Source organism: Brachypodium distachyon, chromosome 1, assembly GCF_000005505.3.
Source record: "Brachypodium distachyon strain Bd21 chromosome 1, Brachypodium_distachyon_v3.0, whole genome shotgun sequence".
Taxonomy (NCBI): domain Eukaryota; kingdom Viridiplantae; phylum Streptophyta; class Magnoliopsida; order Poales; family Poaceae; genus Brachypodium; species Brachypodium distachyon.
In genome coordinates, this window is record NC_016131.3 from 34,657,056 (window position 1) to 34,672,162 (window position 15,107).

The 15,107-nt window shown below is 49.0% G+C and overlaps 1 protein-coding gene and 1 long non-coding RNA gene across 10 annotated transcripts; one reads left to right on the forward strand and one right to left on the reverse strand.

Moving 5' to 3' along the window:
• Positions 1-2,532: 2,532 nt before the first annotated feature.
• On the reverse strand, positions 2,533-8,817 carry LOC104581542. 9 transcript variants are annotated; one of them, XR_002962450.1, is made up of 8 exons: positions 8,450-8,817; positions 8,112-8,230; positions 7,078-7,132; positions 6,924-6,985; positions 5,312-5,390; positions 4,058-4,108; positions 3,534-3,625; positions 2,533-2,810 (listed from the first exon to the last, which is right to left on the reverse strand). It is a non-coding gene; the product is annotated as an uncharacterized LOC104581542 (long non-coding RNA). The 9 variants fall into 9 exon arrangements; XR_002962449.1 differs by having other exon boundaries at positions 7,078-7,211; XR_729532.3 differs by lacking the exon at positions 7,078-7,132 and having other exon boundaries at positions 8,450-8,816.
• Positions 8,818-12,808: 3,991 nt separating this feature from the next.
• On the forward strand, positions 12,809-14,272 carry LOC100842504 (probable carboxylesterase 18). The gene has a single exon (XM_003560630.4). The coding sequence runs from the start codon at positions 12,891-12,893 to the stop codon at positions 14,040-14,042; it is 1,152 nt and encodes a 383-aa protein (XP_003560678.2). The 5' UTR covers positions 12,809-12,890; the 3' UTR covers positions 14,043-14,272.
• The last annotated feature ends 835 nt before the right edge of the window (positions 14,273-15,107 follow it).

The following is a 15,107-nucleotide window of genomic DNA, read 5'->3' on the forward strand; positions in this document are numbered from 1 at the left end:
ACATCAGCCCCCACTCGTTGCAGGGTGGGTAGCTGCCGATGATGTCGTGGAGGCCCGCGACGCCGGCGTGAAGGGATGGAGCCCCCGGGAGCAGCTCCGCGAATGGAACGTCCTCGCCGGTGATTCCCTTCACCCACTCCTGGATCACCTCCGGTGCCACACGCACGCTATCTAGCCGCGTGGAGTCGCCGAGCCCCGTGTACATCCACGCGGGGCGGGACCGCAGCTGCAGCGGCGCGATGCGCCGGCTGATATAGGTGCGCGCCACATCCAGATCGGTGAGCCCCGCTAGCCACAGGGCCTTGATCTTCCTGATGATGGGAAGGAGCTCCGCGTCCCGGCTGTAGCGGTCCCGCCAGCTGCCGCTACTCATCGACAGCTCAGTGGGCACGTGAGTGAACTCGTCGGGCTCATCCACGCGAACCCAACACCAGCTCCCGCGCCACTCCTTCTCGATCTTCTTCTCGCTCCGCACGATGAACTCCGACTTCATCTTGTCGCGGGCGCGGAACGAGACCCTCGACGACATCGCTCCTGACTGCTCGACGCGCGGGTAGAAGTAATGGCGGAACAATGCCACCGATGGCATCACCCCAACAAACCCCTCACACAGAAATTGGAAGACGGTTAGAAGGAAGAGGGAAGTGGGGTGGAGCTGTGCGACCTTAAGCTGGTACACCGTCATGAGAGCATGGACGAAGAGGGAGTACGGAGGTACGAACCCAGCAAGGATGAAGCGGCCGAACATCCGGAAGTCGTTGTCTTGGTGGTTGCCGCTGGCGGGGAAGAAGAGCGTCTCGCCGTACTCGTTGAACGAGGTGGCGACAACGTGCCGGAGCTTGTCGACCCCTTCGCCGTTGTAGCCGGGCTTGAAGAAGGCCCGTGTGGCCCTCATCTCCCGGTTCCTCTGGTCCTTCTCCGACAAGGGCTTCTTGGAGGCTTTCTCGTCCTTGTCGACCGCAGAGCTTTTGGAACCCTTCCCTCTTTTGGGAGCCGTCGGCGCCATGAAGAATGTGGGCGGTGGTTAGCAGGATTCAGGGGCGCAAGGAGGAATGGGGGCGAAGAAGAGGGACTGGGGGGCTAAGTGTTTGCTCCTCAGCGCAGCGGTGGGGTTTTATAGCACCCCAGCGCTGAGCAACGGTCGCATCCGCACCCTACAGGTGCTGGGGATAACTACGCTTAAAGAAGGGGAATGCGGAACGTGGCCTTAACCACCCGCGTTTAAGGGGAGGTTAGGGCGGAAATCTCGCCCCCACAACTCTGCCCGTAACGGCGGAGTCCTTGGACTAACGCATAAACGGGAACCTGAAACGACTCGGGACCCACGCGTCGGATAAGGGCGTAGCCCGGCAACCGACCAAGGGTGAGTTCGCCCGGGAGCAGGCGTTGCCGGCCCACGCCCAGGGGCTACTGTCGCACCAGTGGCATCCGGGGTACCACCGTTGCCTCATTTGCCCCCGGCGAGGGCAGCACCCTGGGCAGCACCGCCCGAGCTGCCCGGGAAGTCATCGGCCCGGCAGGACTAGCCGGGCTACGGGGGTCTCCCATAAGGCAACAAGAGAATCTCCGTCAGGGCGCCCCCCGAGAAGGTCACTTGCCGAGAGAGCGCTCCCTGGCGCAGGCACTTCCACAGGGTCGGTACCCAGCTGGCAGCGCACTGACGCCACATGGCCGCCTGGCAGGCTCTCCGCGAGCAGGGTTGGTCAGGGCGTGGAGTATGTCACAAGCAATCATTAAATGCTCCGACAGGAGGGTGATTCCCTGTCAAGTTAGCCCACGGTGAGTGGCTCTCATTAAATCCAAGGCACATACCGTCCCAGGTACAGTGCTTTGTGCCATGCATGCACGCCAGCGCACTGACGCCACATGGCCGCCTGGCAGGCTCCCCGCGAGCAGGGCTGGTCAGGGCGTGGAGTATGTCACAAGCAATCATTAAATGCTCTGACAGGAGGGTGGTTCCCTGTCAAGTCAGCCCACAGTGAGTGGCTCTCGGTGAATCCAAGGCACGTACCACCCCCGGTACAGTGCTTTGTGCCATGCATGCACGCCAGCGCAGCGAGGGGAAGCTGCCTAGGGTCTTTGCTCAACACTTATCCTTCATGCACCGAGACACCTGTGGTATCCCGTTGAGTATAAAAGGAGGACCAACGCCAACAGTCAAGGGGTTGGATTCTTTCTAGTTTTAGCTCAGAAATAGCAAGTAGCTACTTAGCAGAAAAGGGGAGAGCACCCGGGGACTCCCCCGGCAATCTGTAAAGCACCTGTTCATTGCTAATACAAACTTAGAAGCAGGACGTAGGGTTTTACACCTCAAGGTGGCCCGAACCTGGGTAAACGGACTTGTGCCTCTTTGCGCTTGACATTGGCCTCGCCAGAGCGATCCCCAACGCCCACTGCCGAATCTAAAAGGAGGTGCCTAGCATCCCCAATGTCTAAGCCCCGGGCTACGACAGAATTGCAAAAAAAATGAAAGAACCCAGGGTCAAGTAATGCATTGCCTAAAACTGCAAAAAATTGCACTTTATGCCGAGGTAAAAAATACTCACTCCGATCATAAATTGTTGTCGAAATAATACATGTATCTAGACGCTTTTTAAGAGTAGATACATCCATATTTGCGCAAATTTGAGACAAGAATTTAGGATCGGAGGGAGTACAACCGCTGGTATGCAATTCAAAATTAAATCACTGCAATTGCATTGTGAAAAGCTGTGATTGCAAAATGTAAAGTAACTCCTCATTTGAAAACAAATCTCTGCTCTTTGAAATAGAAAAATCTATGCTCCTGCTTGTTTGCCTTGTTTCAGTACCTGAAAATTAGAGCCAGAAAGTAAAATTATGAGATGTTCTCTACCGCAAGAAGATTATCGATTCTATATTCGCCAAAAAATCAGTTTCGTAAAGAAACCGGCTTTCTAACAGATTATGGGATCAAACACACACGCATGTTAAAATACAGAAGAGCTGGGGATGCAGATTAAGGGATCTAACACACACCTTTTTTTTTTCCTTCTAAGCAGAATTCAAATTTGCACTACAAGAATCTAGGTTGCAAATAGTAAAACTGCAATTGCACAAGCTGCAGGTGCAAAATACAGATTAACTCAGGCTGTAATTCCAAATAAAATGAACTGAAATTGCATTTCTAAAGAACTGGAATTGCAAAAGGTAAAACTGCCTGCTCAAAATTTTGAATCCAGTGGACTACGTTTATCAACAAAAAACGCCACTATCTATAATTTGGAAAATCAAATTGTTCTATGTTATTCAAACATTCAAACTTCCCCCAAAAAATGAATAGTCAAAACACCTAAACACTCTTCACCATCGTGCAGTGAAGTCCAATAATGGTGAAGACACCTATAAACAAAAAAGAAAAAGGAAATTGCAATTCCAACTGGCTACACTTGGATTTGCAATTTTTTTTTACAGAATTCAGTGTAATTGGGTAAAGAGTTTGAGTAAATTCCTGCACAATTAAACACTAGGGGTAATAGACTGCTGCTTAAACATTAAGGTGCAAAAGGAGTTACCTCATTCTTTATTTGGGCTTTGGCAGTACAGAGCTTGCACAATTTTTTCTCCAGGAACATGCATTGAAGATCCGCCGCTCTCAGCCTCTCAACTCCAGTAAACAAAAACATGCAAAGAGATGAAGAACAAAATTAGTCATAGTTTGCTAACTTTGGCTCCAGCAGTGGAACATACAAAAACTTGGAGGATTGGAATTGAAATTCAGTTGAATGTAGAACTTAATGCACTACCAAGTGCGGAAGTAAATATGGTGTAATTGAACTCACAATGCAGTGCAAATGTACTAAATGACAGTGCAAGTGCAAAAATCTAGAGGTCCTATCTCTTCTATATGCAATTGCAATTAAAAAAACTTTCAATTGGTAGAACACGGGGTGCAATTTGAACTAAAAGGCGGTGCAAGTGCTAACAGATTACAGAAGAGGTAGAAATGAAAAAGACATGCCCCGCAAATTTTAGGACAGTGGAACAAGGGGAGAAATTTGAGTTAAAAATCAAACCAGAAAGTTGAGATCATACGTACCTTCCCGCCTATCAAAACCAAATTGTGGACTGCTTTATATTGTATCTGGGGCTGCAATGTACAAAAATACCTGGGTTACTATTTTTTCCATAAAAGCCATAAAAGAGACCACAAATAATAAATTTCTACAAGACAGGGAAGCAAAAGTCAACAAAAAGGTTTGAATTGATATGTAGATGCAGCAACAGAAATTAGAAGAAAACGTGCCAAAAAAACAGAATGATATGCAGGGTAGACAGAACCAAACAATTGACACTAAAATTTGGTCCAAGGAGAGAGCAAGATAATGACCGAACAATGTTCCTCGCACAAACAAACAAAATTCAGGCACCCTGGGCTTTTAAACTTCAAGCATCAATTAATGAGCCCAATAAAATGAGACCCAACCAGGACACAAAAAAGGGGCATTAGGAGGCTTACCAATCTGGGGAAAGAACAGAACTATACTGCGACTCGACGCGGCATAAAAACTCATGGCGGCTAGGGAGAAGAGAGAGCAAGGTGAAATCGTTGAGCAGAGATCAAAATCAGAAGGGAGAACAAGCAAAAGGGAGTGAGAATATGGAGTCTAACTTCGAGCCGCAGTCATCAAGGTATGTGTGCACCTTCCTCTCTTGATCTTAACTCACAATTCTTTTGAATTTGCAACAAGAAAACAAAAAAAGAGCAGATTGGGGATTCATACATGAAACAACACGTGCAGGTATATTTTATATTGGTATAAATGTACCATTGGATCGACCAAAATGCAGGTACATATTTACTTGCTTATTGTAAAATTGATCCGTCTACAGGCTTTCTAGTGTAAATAGGAAAGATCCAGAACAAATAAGTTGCAGTTGCGATTTGGGAAACCTAGAATTGCAGCAATAAAATGAGTGCAATTAAATTTAAAAGGAGTGTAAATGGGTTTTAAAAAAATGCAGAACTGCGGGAAAAAAATGAGTGCTCGGAGAGCACCAGCAACATTAACGAAACCAGAAAATCAAACGACAATTCCCAAACACAACAAAACAAATTAACGCTGGTGAGAGTCAGTATACCCAATCACAAGGGGGGCAAGCTACAACTAACATCTGCTAGCAAACAACGACACAAGAATCAAAATAAACCTCTGGGGGCAAAGTGTAGAACAACTATTTCGCCAGCTTAACAACACCGCAAGCAGGTCAAACTCACCGCTGAACAAACAAAACCTGAACGAACAAAACAAGTACAACCAATTTGGACATGTAACGGAACAAGCAAGCTCACCTGACGGCTGACTAGACTTCATTGACGATGAGTGCGAAACGAACCTCCTATCACCTCTGCAGTCTTCCCTTCGTCACACCTAAGCCAACAACACAAAAACAAAAAATCAGCAGCCAAAAATGCCAGAGAACAGGGGCAACACTTCACAAGTAGCACGAGCCACGTCGGGTGACTCACCAGAGACCGGCAAAAAATAAATGTAGTGTAATTGAACTCATAAGGGAACTCATGCACTCCAAATTTAAAATTTTGAATTGAAAACATGAGACAAGGGTAGCAGTTTCAATTACATGGTAAAAATCAAATGGAAAGCTTACATCAAGATTCAGAACGACTACTTAATTGCTGCATCACAGAGAGAGAGAGACAGAGAGAATGACCAAGAAAGTTTAGATAATACTTTCTTTCGAATTAAGGATGAATAAACCTCTCTTCCTGGTTCTTTGATGTTTATGTTGATTCACAAAAGAAAAACTAGAATTACAACTGTAGATGTAATGCATTAAAAAAATTAAAGGCACATTTATACCTACTTTCAAACAATCTTTGCTCCTGCTTTTGAGTTCTTGAAATTTAGAAAAGAATTTCTATTGGTTCACATTGGAATGCATGTATATTGCAGTTACTTTGCATCCAGCCGTTGATATTGGATGGACCAAAATGTATGTAATTGTTTACTAGGCTTATTCTATAATGGTCTGTCTACGTTGTAATGAGTCTATGCAATTGGATAGAACATACAACATACATGTGCTCTAATTGCATACTCATTGCATATACATATGATAGTGCAAAAATCACAGATACATGTATAAGATGGGGTATAAGATAGTAATTGTGGCACTGCAACATATATGTACACTGGTATTGCATGGAGATATGATGGTGCAAATAATAAAATCAAACAATGCAATTAATTGCACCATCATAATGGATAGGTTGGATCGCATCTCCCAGTGCAACGGAACAACCCAGAACCCACACTGCCCCAGCCCCAACCACAATTTATGATTGATTCATTGTAGTTTATGCATTCCCTCCTTATGCATTATAATTAGTTTTGGGAAAATCTGTGCATGGTACACTACAAATATTGATCTCCCGGTGTATCCAAATCAGTTAGGTATCCCAGAATTACAGCTAACACCACAATGTTGTACTCCCTCCGTCTCATATTAAGTGACATTACATTTATCTAGACGCATTTTAGGCATAGATACATTCATATTTGGGCAAATTTGAGTCACTTAATATGGGAGGGAGGGAGTACTACTTTTGGAGAGCAAAATATTGCCAATATTTATAAATCTACAGAGCAATGGTTATTCACAAGCTGACCAGGTAAGCCATTCAGCAACCACATGCATTATTTGCCACTGCGTAGTATTGGTTATATTTTATAAATTCGTTCCCAACAAACAATGGATTATAAAACAAAATATGTGCAACTACATGCAGGGATCATGTGATTGCTGTAGGAGTATAGCGCAAAACGCCAAAAACAAAGAAATTAAATGAAGTGCAATTTGGTGTTTCCCTGAACCAAAAACAACTGAAATCAACAACCAAAAAGCTAGATACAAACTACAATGTATACAGTAATGGGACTCACGGGACGGGGAGGAGCAGACTCCGCCTCAGATGACAGGGCCAGTACTAAATGATGCGACATGCCTAGAAGAGAAGAAATACATACATACGCAATGCAGATTTAGCGTGACTGCAATTGCAAAAATAGCAAATCATGAACCAAAATTTAGCATTACTTTGGATAAACCACAAGCCGCTCCTGCCATTGAACCAAAATTGAAGCAACACAACCTAATTGCAACAGACATAAACCATACATTTCACCAAATCTCACCACAATTACTTCCAATGGAGAGGGAGCACAACCCAACTGAACAGAAAAAGAGTGAATTCCATTTTATACCCCCTCTTTCTATTGTTTTGACACAATCTACACCATTTAAGAGAATTTCTACAAATGTACCCCATTTAAGAAAACTTGTGCCGGTAATTACCCCCTCTTGTATTATTCCCCAAATCACACAATTTCTGAGAGACGAAGTGAAGCAGCAGGTGATGGTTTTTCTGCCATGCACTGCACGAGTCGCAGTCGGACCACGTCGACGGTTCCAACACGATTAACGGCGGCCGTGAGCGCCGCAGACTGGCGGATGCCGCCGCTCTGGCCGGCCATTCCGCGGGCGCGAGAGCAGGTTCGCGATGAGTGTACGATGGACGATGACCAGTGAGTGGACTCTACAGGAGGAGAGGGATCGATGTGTGGCTGCGTGTGAGTTGTAATCGTAAGGCTGGAACGGAAATCAAGGTGTATTCGCCGTCGATCCACATCATTGGCCGGCCAGACAAGGGTTGCCAGTTTGGTTGGCTGGTTGTTGTGTAGCTGACCGGCCTCTCTGTTTGATTTTCTCCTTCCCATGCGTGCATCCTCTCAGTTTGCTTCTTCCATCCATGGCTACTTTTCTTAGATCTGTGAAAAAAGTCTATGTGGCGTCTTATCCTGGCGGCAGAGGAGAGGAGCGGCAAGGCCAAAAAGGTCGACGGGACTACGGGAGGACGTCGTTGTACCCAGCCTGTGCGTGCCCAAAGTCAAGATCGGTCTGAAAAATAGGCCCAGTCTCTCAGAAATTGTGAGATTTGGGGAAAAAATATAAGAGTGGGTAATTAGTGGCACAATTTTGCTTAAATGGGGTAGGTTTGTAGAAATTCTCTTAAATGGGGTAGATTGTGTCACAAGAATGAAAAGTGAGGGTAAAAGATGGAATTCACTCACAGAAAAAATATGCAGGACCAACCCCCATGATATCTTCAAGCAAAAACATAGGGGTACTGAGCAAACAAGCCATGCCTATATGCAAATCACATCCACCGAACAAAATTTCCTCCACTAACCTGGGTAGAAACAAATGAATCAAAACATATAGCAACCACCAATCAACAATTTAGTATATAGAGGAGATATTCATCAAACAACAATTTAGTATATAGATTCAGAGATTCAGAGAGATTAAGGCAATGAGGGGATAGAGAAGACAGAGAAAAGGGATAAGGGAACAGAGAAGAGGGATGCAGTAACAGAGAAGTAGGAGAGAGGGGATGGAGAAAGCTGACCTTCTCTGCTCGAGTGCTCGGCGGCGAGGGAGCAGCAGGGGCGGCAATGACGGAGGCCGTAGATGTTGACGGGAGGATCAAGGTGGGCAGGATGGCGAAGGCGCAGCAAGGGCATCGACGGAGGCGAGCGCACGGCGGCGGGGACGGGGGACGGCGCAGCGGCACAGAAGGGACGGGGGACGGCGCGGCAAGGACGGGGGACTGTGCAGCAGGGGCGTCGGTACAGCAGGAGCGGCGGCGCCGGCGAACGCACGGCCGCTCAACAGACGAGCGGCGGCTGTAGCAGGGTCGGCGGCGAGGAACCCAGCCACCCAGGGGAGTGAGTGGTTGGGACAGGAGCGCCGACGAGAAATGGAAAACGGAGGCGTGGAGCTGCTAAGCAAAAGAAAAGGGAAAGCCAACAAAGTTTCACCAATCTCAGCGCAAGGATCACACGGTCCAAAAATCGCCAGCTGCACGAAATGGTCATAAAATTGACAAAATGCTTTATAAGGTTATTTCTAGTTGATCGTGACCATTTGAAATCGTCCTGAATTTTAAATTGTGATGCAATGAATTGACAAGGCAGCCACCTCTTCAATTTTGTCTGCGTGTCATGTCTAGGTGTTAATTTTTGCTGAGGTGTCATGGGACTATTGACAGATGGGACCCACTACAGTTTTAGTTGTCTGAATTAATTAATGAGAAAAACGAGCTGGGCCCACACAGCAGGTCACAGTGGGGCCAGGGCCATTGGTCGGGCCAACCTAGCAGACATCAATGCCGGCGACCTGGCGCCCGTGCTCGCTGGAGGCTCGCCGGAGTTGGGCTCTGGCGCAGCTTCGGGGCAGAAGAGGGGCGGGATGGTTGTACTGCGCGAGGAGACAACGAACAGGGGCGGCGCGAGACAGGTCGTCGCCGGAGAGGGGCCGGCGGCTGGTGTGGCACGCGGGGGGTGACAGAAGGTAAGAGAGAGAGAGAGAGAGCGAAAGAGGGAAAAGGAATGAGGATATCATGTCTACTTCGATGGGCTGGTAGAGAGCAGCGATGGACGAACACAACGACAACGTCGACCAGGGCGGCCGGCGGTAGGCCAGAGCCTCGACGCGGGTACGCGCCCGAACTCGGGAGCATCGATGAGAAGCACCTGGGTGGTCAGTACGTCTTCACGGAGCCTAGGGAGGTTGGGCCGAAGTCTGGTACAAGCCGGGGGAGGAGATTGTTGCGGCGGCGGCGCACAGCCGGGGGCGAAGAAGACGCACGGGACGAGGGCAGCGATTCGCTGCGCTTGCAGTCGATAACTTCGGTCACATTTGTTCGCAGGCTGGGCTGGCACCGGGCTGTACAGGCTGGGCTGAAGTTCCGCTTGGGCTGCAGGTTGGCCGAGATGGCCTAGGCGGGCAGATTAGGCTGGGTCTCGGCCCGGCAGGAGGTAAGGCTTCCCTTTTTTTTCTTTTTTTTTCTCCTTTTTTTCTTAGGCAGATCGTGAGGGAGGGCTCTCGGTCAGGATGGAGCTGGGCTAGGTCGTCCAGATGGGCTAGATAGGGAATTGAGAGGCCTAGTAGGGAAAAAAAGAAAGTGTGCTGGTCTGCTGGGCCTACGTGTCAGAGAGGTGAGAATTGGGCTGAGTTTTTTTTTTGGCACAACGGTCCAGAGAAAAAAAAAAGCTTTTCTTTTTAAGTACAGGCTGAAACTAAACAAAATTCAAATTTAGAATGGAAGACAAATTTGCAGATGGAACAAGTAACATGTAATATTCAAGGTATTGAAAGTTGTACAACACTTATTTCACACAAGGGCTCATCATGCAACATGTTAAATGGAGTTTAACGTAAGTACCCTCTTTTGGCCAAACTAGCAAGAAAAATCATCATATTGTCTCCAAATTTCGTGCATTCGTTCTTTGATATGATGAGGTGAGACTTGGAGAAAATTTCGCTAATTCCATGCGGAAAACATATTTCCCCATTTTTCAGATGGCCGGGAGAGCGATTTCTCTGTGAAGCAACATGCCCAGGCTGCACTCATTTTGCATCCATATGTTATCATACATGTGTTCCACCAGATTTAATGGGTCTTTGAGGAATTCCAAGGATTTTCACGGTGTTTATCTATTTTCTAGCATTTAGTTGCATTTCACGACATTTAATGGCCAGAAAAAGAAATTATAGCATAGCAACATAAAATTTCACTCAAATATTTATTGGGGAACACGGAAACGAACGGAATATACCCGAATAAACATTGTTTTCAACATAAAATTTCAATATCAAACTACACATTGTATATTTGGACTCAAACTTTAGTTATTTGCATTATTAATAATAATGGTCGGTACATTTGATTTTTTAAACTTTTTATGGGCCTATTGCTGACACAATCTATACAATACAAATGTATTAAATTGCAGTTGGTGGTGAGAACCGCGGCTGTTGACGGTACATCCCTTCTCTCGCCCAAAATCCCGATCTCCCTTATGTCCCTCTGTCACCCAAAATCCCGATCTCTTCTTGGCCGCCCCCTCTCTGCCTCCTCATGTCCAAGTCAAACACGAACTCGCCCAAAATCCCGATCTCTCCAACACGAACCGCTCCATTGGTCGTCCCCTCCTCCGTCTTCCAGCCGCCCCTTGCTCGCATGACTGCACTTCACCCGTGCGGCCCTGCCTCGCCTCGGTTCTGCTCCTGTACACACCGGCTGGCACCTGTACGTGCAGCAGCAGTGGAACTGAGAAAGGGACGGGATTATGGGAGAGCAGCGGGATTTACATGAAAAGGCACAAGATCTACGGAGAAGATATGAAACTTTGGAGGTTTTTCAAAAGAAAAAAGATAATTTTGGAGGATATGGACGCATCGTAGAAGCTATGGTGGCCGGCGGCTACGGTAGAGAAGAATGCATCGATTGCATAAAGAGAGATGCGAGATTGGGAGATGGATGCATTAAACAGTGGATGCCTGGATGGGTCATCCGATCATGGGCCACTGGGCCGGTTTTGCAGTTTGGTGTTTGGTCTTTATTTTTTTTTACGGTTGAATTTATTCATTAAGAACATGTCATATAATCATATGAATTAAAATAATATTTATTTAATTAGAAAAATATTAATCAGGTGACTTCTCAGGTAGGAACAAATATCCATACCCTACCCACGGCTAATTGGGTAACCATGGGCGTGAACGCCGAACCATACCGTACCGTATCCATTCAGGTCGGGCATCCATGGGTGGGCTTGCTGGTGGGCGATATTTCCACATTTAGTGTCGGCGCTACGGGCTGGCGGCGTCGCGCGCTGGCGGCAGAATGCGGCGGTGAGTTGGCAGCTCACGAACCGTGGAGGTGTTGCGTGCCAGTGGCGGGCGGCAGCTATGGTTTAGGATCGGTGAGGGCGACCGAGGCAGCAAGGACGCAACATGGAGGGGTGATCGGGCCATGGGGGGACTCCAGGGGTGGGGAAATTCGAGCGTTGGGTGAGGTTTTATTTTAGGAAGAATTGCCACTTTACTGATTAGCTAAAATTAGGGGAATACAAAAGGGATCATGCGATTCGACTAGCTAGACATAACGGCCATCCTGTCTTGATGCGCGCGCCAGAGCATGCGCCTCCCCATTCGAAGAACGACCTTCGTGCTCAAAGTTCACCGACGAAAACCAGGGAGCCGGTCCTTGATCTCTTGCAGGACAAGAGCAAACCGTCCCAGGTTTGCGCCCTGCATGGCCGTGAAGGTGATCGGAGGCCACGCGGACCTAGGTGGCCTGGAGACCTCAAGGCGTTGGGCGAGTTAATCCCGTACGGGAGGCTAAACCGCTAGACGGGCTGGGCCTGGTGCAATCAGCGAAGAGAGCTGGGCCAAAAGTACCAAAAGTCATACACTTAACTGTTCAGTTTCCACGGTTCTTTCAGTTAACGAAGAATAAAACCCGAATTGAACAAAATAATTTTGGTTTCGTAACTTTGCTAACCGAATTAAGGATAAAAAATTTCGGTTCATTTGGGATCGCTCCCGATTCTTTCGATTCAATACAACATTATCGGTTAAGATGCCCGCCCCTAATACTCAGCTGGGAGACCACCAAAATCAAGGTCACCCATTTGTGCAAGTATATATTAAAAATTATTAAGCCGAACTAATTTCATTAGCTCTGAAGATGAAACGAGCGTACTTAATTTCTGAACTAACCAAAATGTTAGAAACCATATGTGCTCAACTGTTTAACTTCTGATTTATCTGTTGGCTGGTGTTTTTCTTGCCATTCGAAAGCCGTTGCAAGGCGGTCTTACTGGTGATATTTAATTATCCACCTCGTACCGTTCCTCGTATGAGGTGACACCGTGACAGGTTGACCACGGGATTTCGCGTAGGCGTAGCCTGCTTCGTCTCCACAAGTTGAAGCAGTATGCCGATGAATCGATAAATCCCGAGTATGATTGATCCTGAGTTCCTGACCGTTGGTTGTATATATGTACAGTATCCTTGAGACGCGGTTTCGTGAATATGTAGACTTCAGCTGTTGTTTCTGCAAGCCGCGCGCGTTAATTTGCGAGCACTGGTTGCCGTGGATGACAGAGAACGGCGGCGAGAGGAGGAAGAAGATCGCGCTGCCGTGGGCGGTGCGGCTCCAGGTGATGGCCCTCACCACCGCCTGCGATTTAGCGCAGCGCCGCGACGGCACCGTGAACCGCTTCCTCTTCTCGCTCGTGGACCGCCGGGCCCGCGCGACCTCGCGCCCTGACGCCGCGCACGGCGTCAGCTCCGCCGACGTCACCATCGACGGCGCCCGCGCCGCCAAGGGCCTCTGGGCGCGCGTCTTCTCACCCCCTTCCCCTCCGGCGGCGCCGCTCCCCGTCGTGGTCTACTTCCACGGAGGCGGCTTCACGCTGCTGTCGGCGGCGTCGGCCCCGATGGACGCCCTGTGCCGCCGCCTCGCCCGCGCGCTGGGCGCCGTCGTCGTCTCCGTCGACTACCGCCTCGCCCCCGAGCACCCCTACCCCGCCGCCTATGACGACGGCGAGGACGTCCTCGGCTACCTCGCCGCTACCAACGCCGCTTCTCTCCCCGCCCCCGTCGACCTCTCCCGCTGCTTCCTCGCCGGGGACAGCGCGGGGGGCAACATCGCGCACCACGTGGCCCACCGCTGGACCTCCGATGATCCCAATAATCCCAATCCCAAGCACGTGGTCCAGCTCGCGGGGATCATCCTGCTGCAGCCCTACTTCGGCGGCGAGGAGAGAACCGGATCGGAGATCTCCCTGGAAGGCGTGGCGCCCGTGGTGAACATGCGGCGGTCCGACTGGTCCTGGAAGGCGTTCCTGCCGTTGGGAGCGGACCGGAACCACGAGGCGGCGCACGTGACTGGGGAGGCGGAGCCGGAGCCCAAGCTGGGCGAGAGCTTCCCGCCGGCCATGGTGGTGGTTGGCGGGTTCGACCCGCTGAAGGACTGGCAGCGGCGGTACGCCGTCATGCTGGAGCGGAAGAACCGCAATGCAGCGGTGCGGCTGGTGGATTTCCCGGAAGCCATCCACGGCTTCTACATGTTCCCGAAGCTCCCCGAAGCTGGCGAGGTCGTGGAGAAGGTCAGGGCGTTCATCGAAACCTGCACGGCTCATCACTAGCTCCCTTCTTCTGGTATAATTCGCATCTTAAACTGCACGGTGAATTGAAATAGCAAAACTGTAATTTTTCTAGGCGCTACAGTAAGTGTATTATTCCACATTTCTATGCTATTTTTAAGAACCATCTGATCTGTGTTTGGTTGGCTAGGTGGTCTGCTGGGCTGCATTGTAGCTAGGATCCTGGTTTTGCTGCGGTCCCGTTTGTTTCAGCTTCTTCAACTTTTGGTGCTTCTAATTCTCTAAAACCAATTATTCCGTTTACACATTAAGCTGAGAACCACGTCTAGAGGTGCTTTCCCCGGGGTGCATCCGAAGGTGCTTCTCCTGGACGTGCTTCTCAGCTTCACGTGTAAACGGAAGAAGTGTTTTTTACAGGACTAGAAGCACCAAAAGCTGAAATAGAAATCCAAACAAATAAGCCCTAAACCTGCAGGCTGAGTAGACGCGAGCTTAACAAACGCGCAAATCCCACCTAATTCAGATGAGAGGCATTATTCAATAGGCCCCTCCCACCTCAAAGTCATCGGGGTCTGCCCATATCAGTCTTGTATAACAACCACCTAGTCACGTACGTATTTGTCGCATCGGTGACGGGACGATGACTCATGCTTGGAACCAAAACTGGCTCCTGCGTTCATCTCGTCTGCGCCCGGCGGCGTGCATTCGGGATGACCTTCTATCAGGGTATGCGACTACATTGCTGCCACGACTGCGAGCTGTGACGTGCAGAAGCTTCAACACTTCTTCCTTCCCATGGACGTCGAGGTGATCAGGTCCGTTCCTCTGTCTACCAGAGTACAGCCAGATTTCTGGGTGTGGCACTTTGAGAAGAACGACGTCTTCACGGTTCGCTCGGCCTACCGGCTGTTGGTGAAGACCAAGCTCGAGCGGGAGGCCTGGCTTGAGGGCCGTCCGAGTTCATCGAGCTCTCAAGCTGAGGGGAAGAAATGGACGACGCAGTTGAACGTCTTCCTATGGCGTTTGGCGAGGCAGTCACTCCCCACAGGCGACGTGCTGTCTCATCGGCATATAGCGGACAATGGGAACTGTGCCCTCTGCGGTGAA

What these genes read in the sequence shown, in the direction of transcription:
- LOC100842504 (XM_003560630.4), top strand. Translation starts at nt 12,891, where the DNA reads ATGTACAGTATCCTTGAGACGCGGTTTCGTGAATATGTAGACTTCAGC.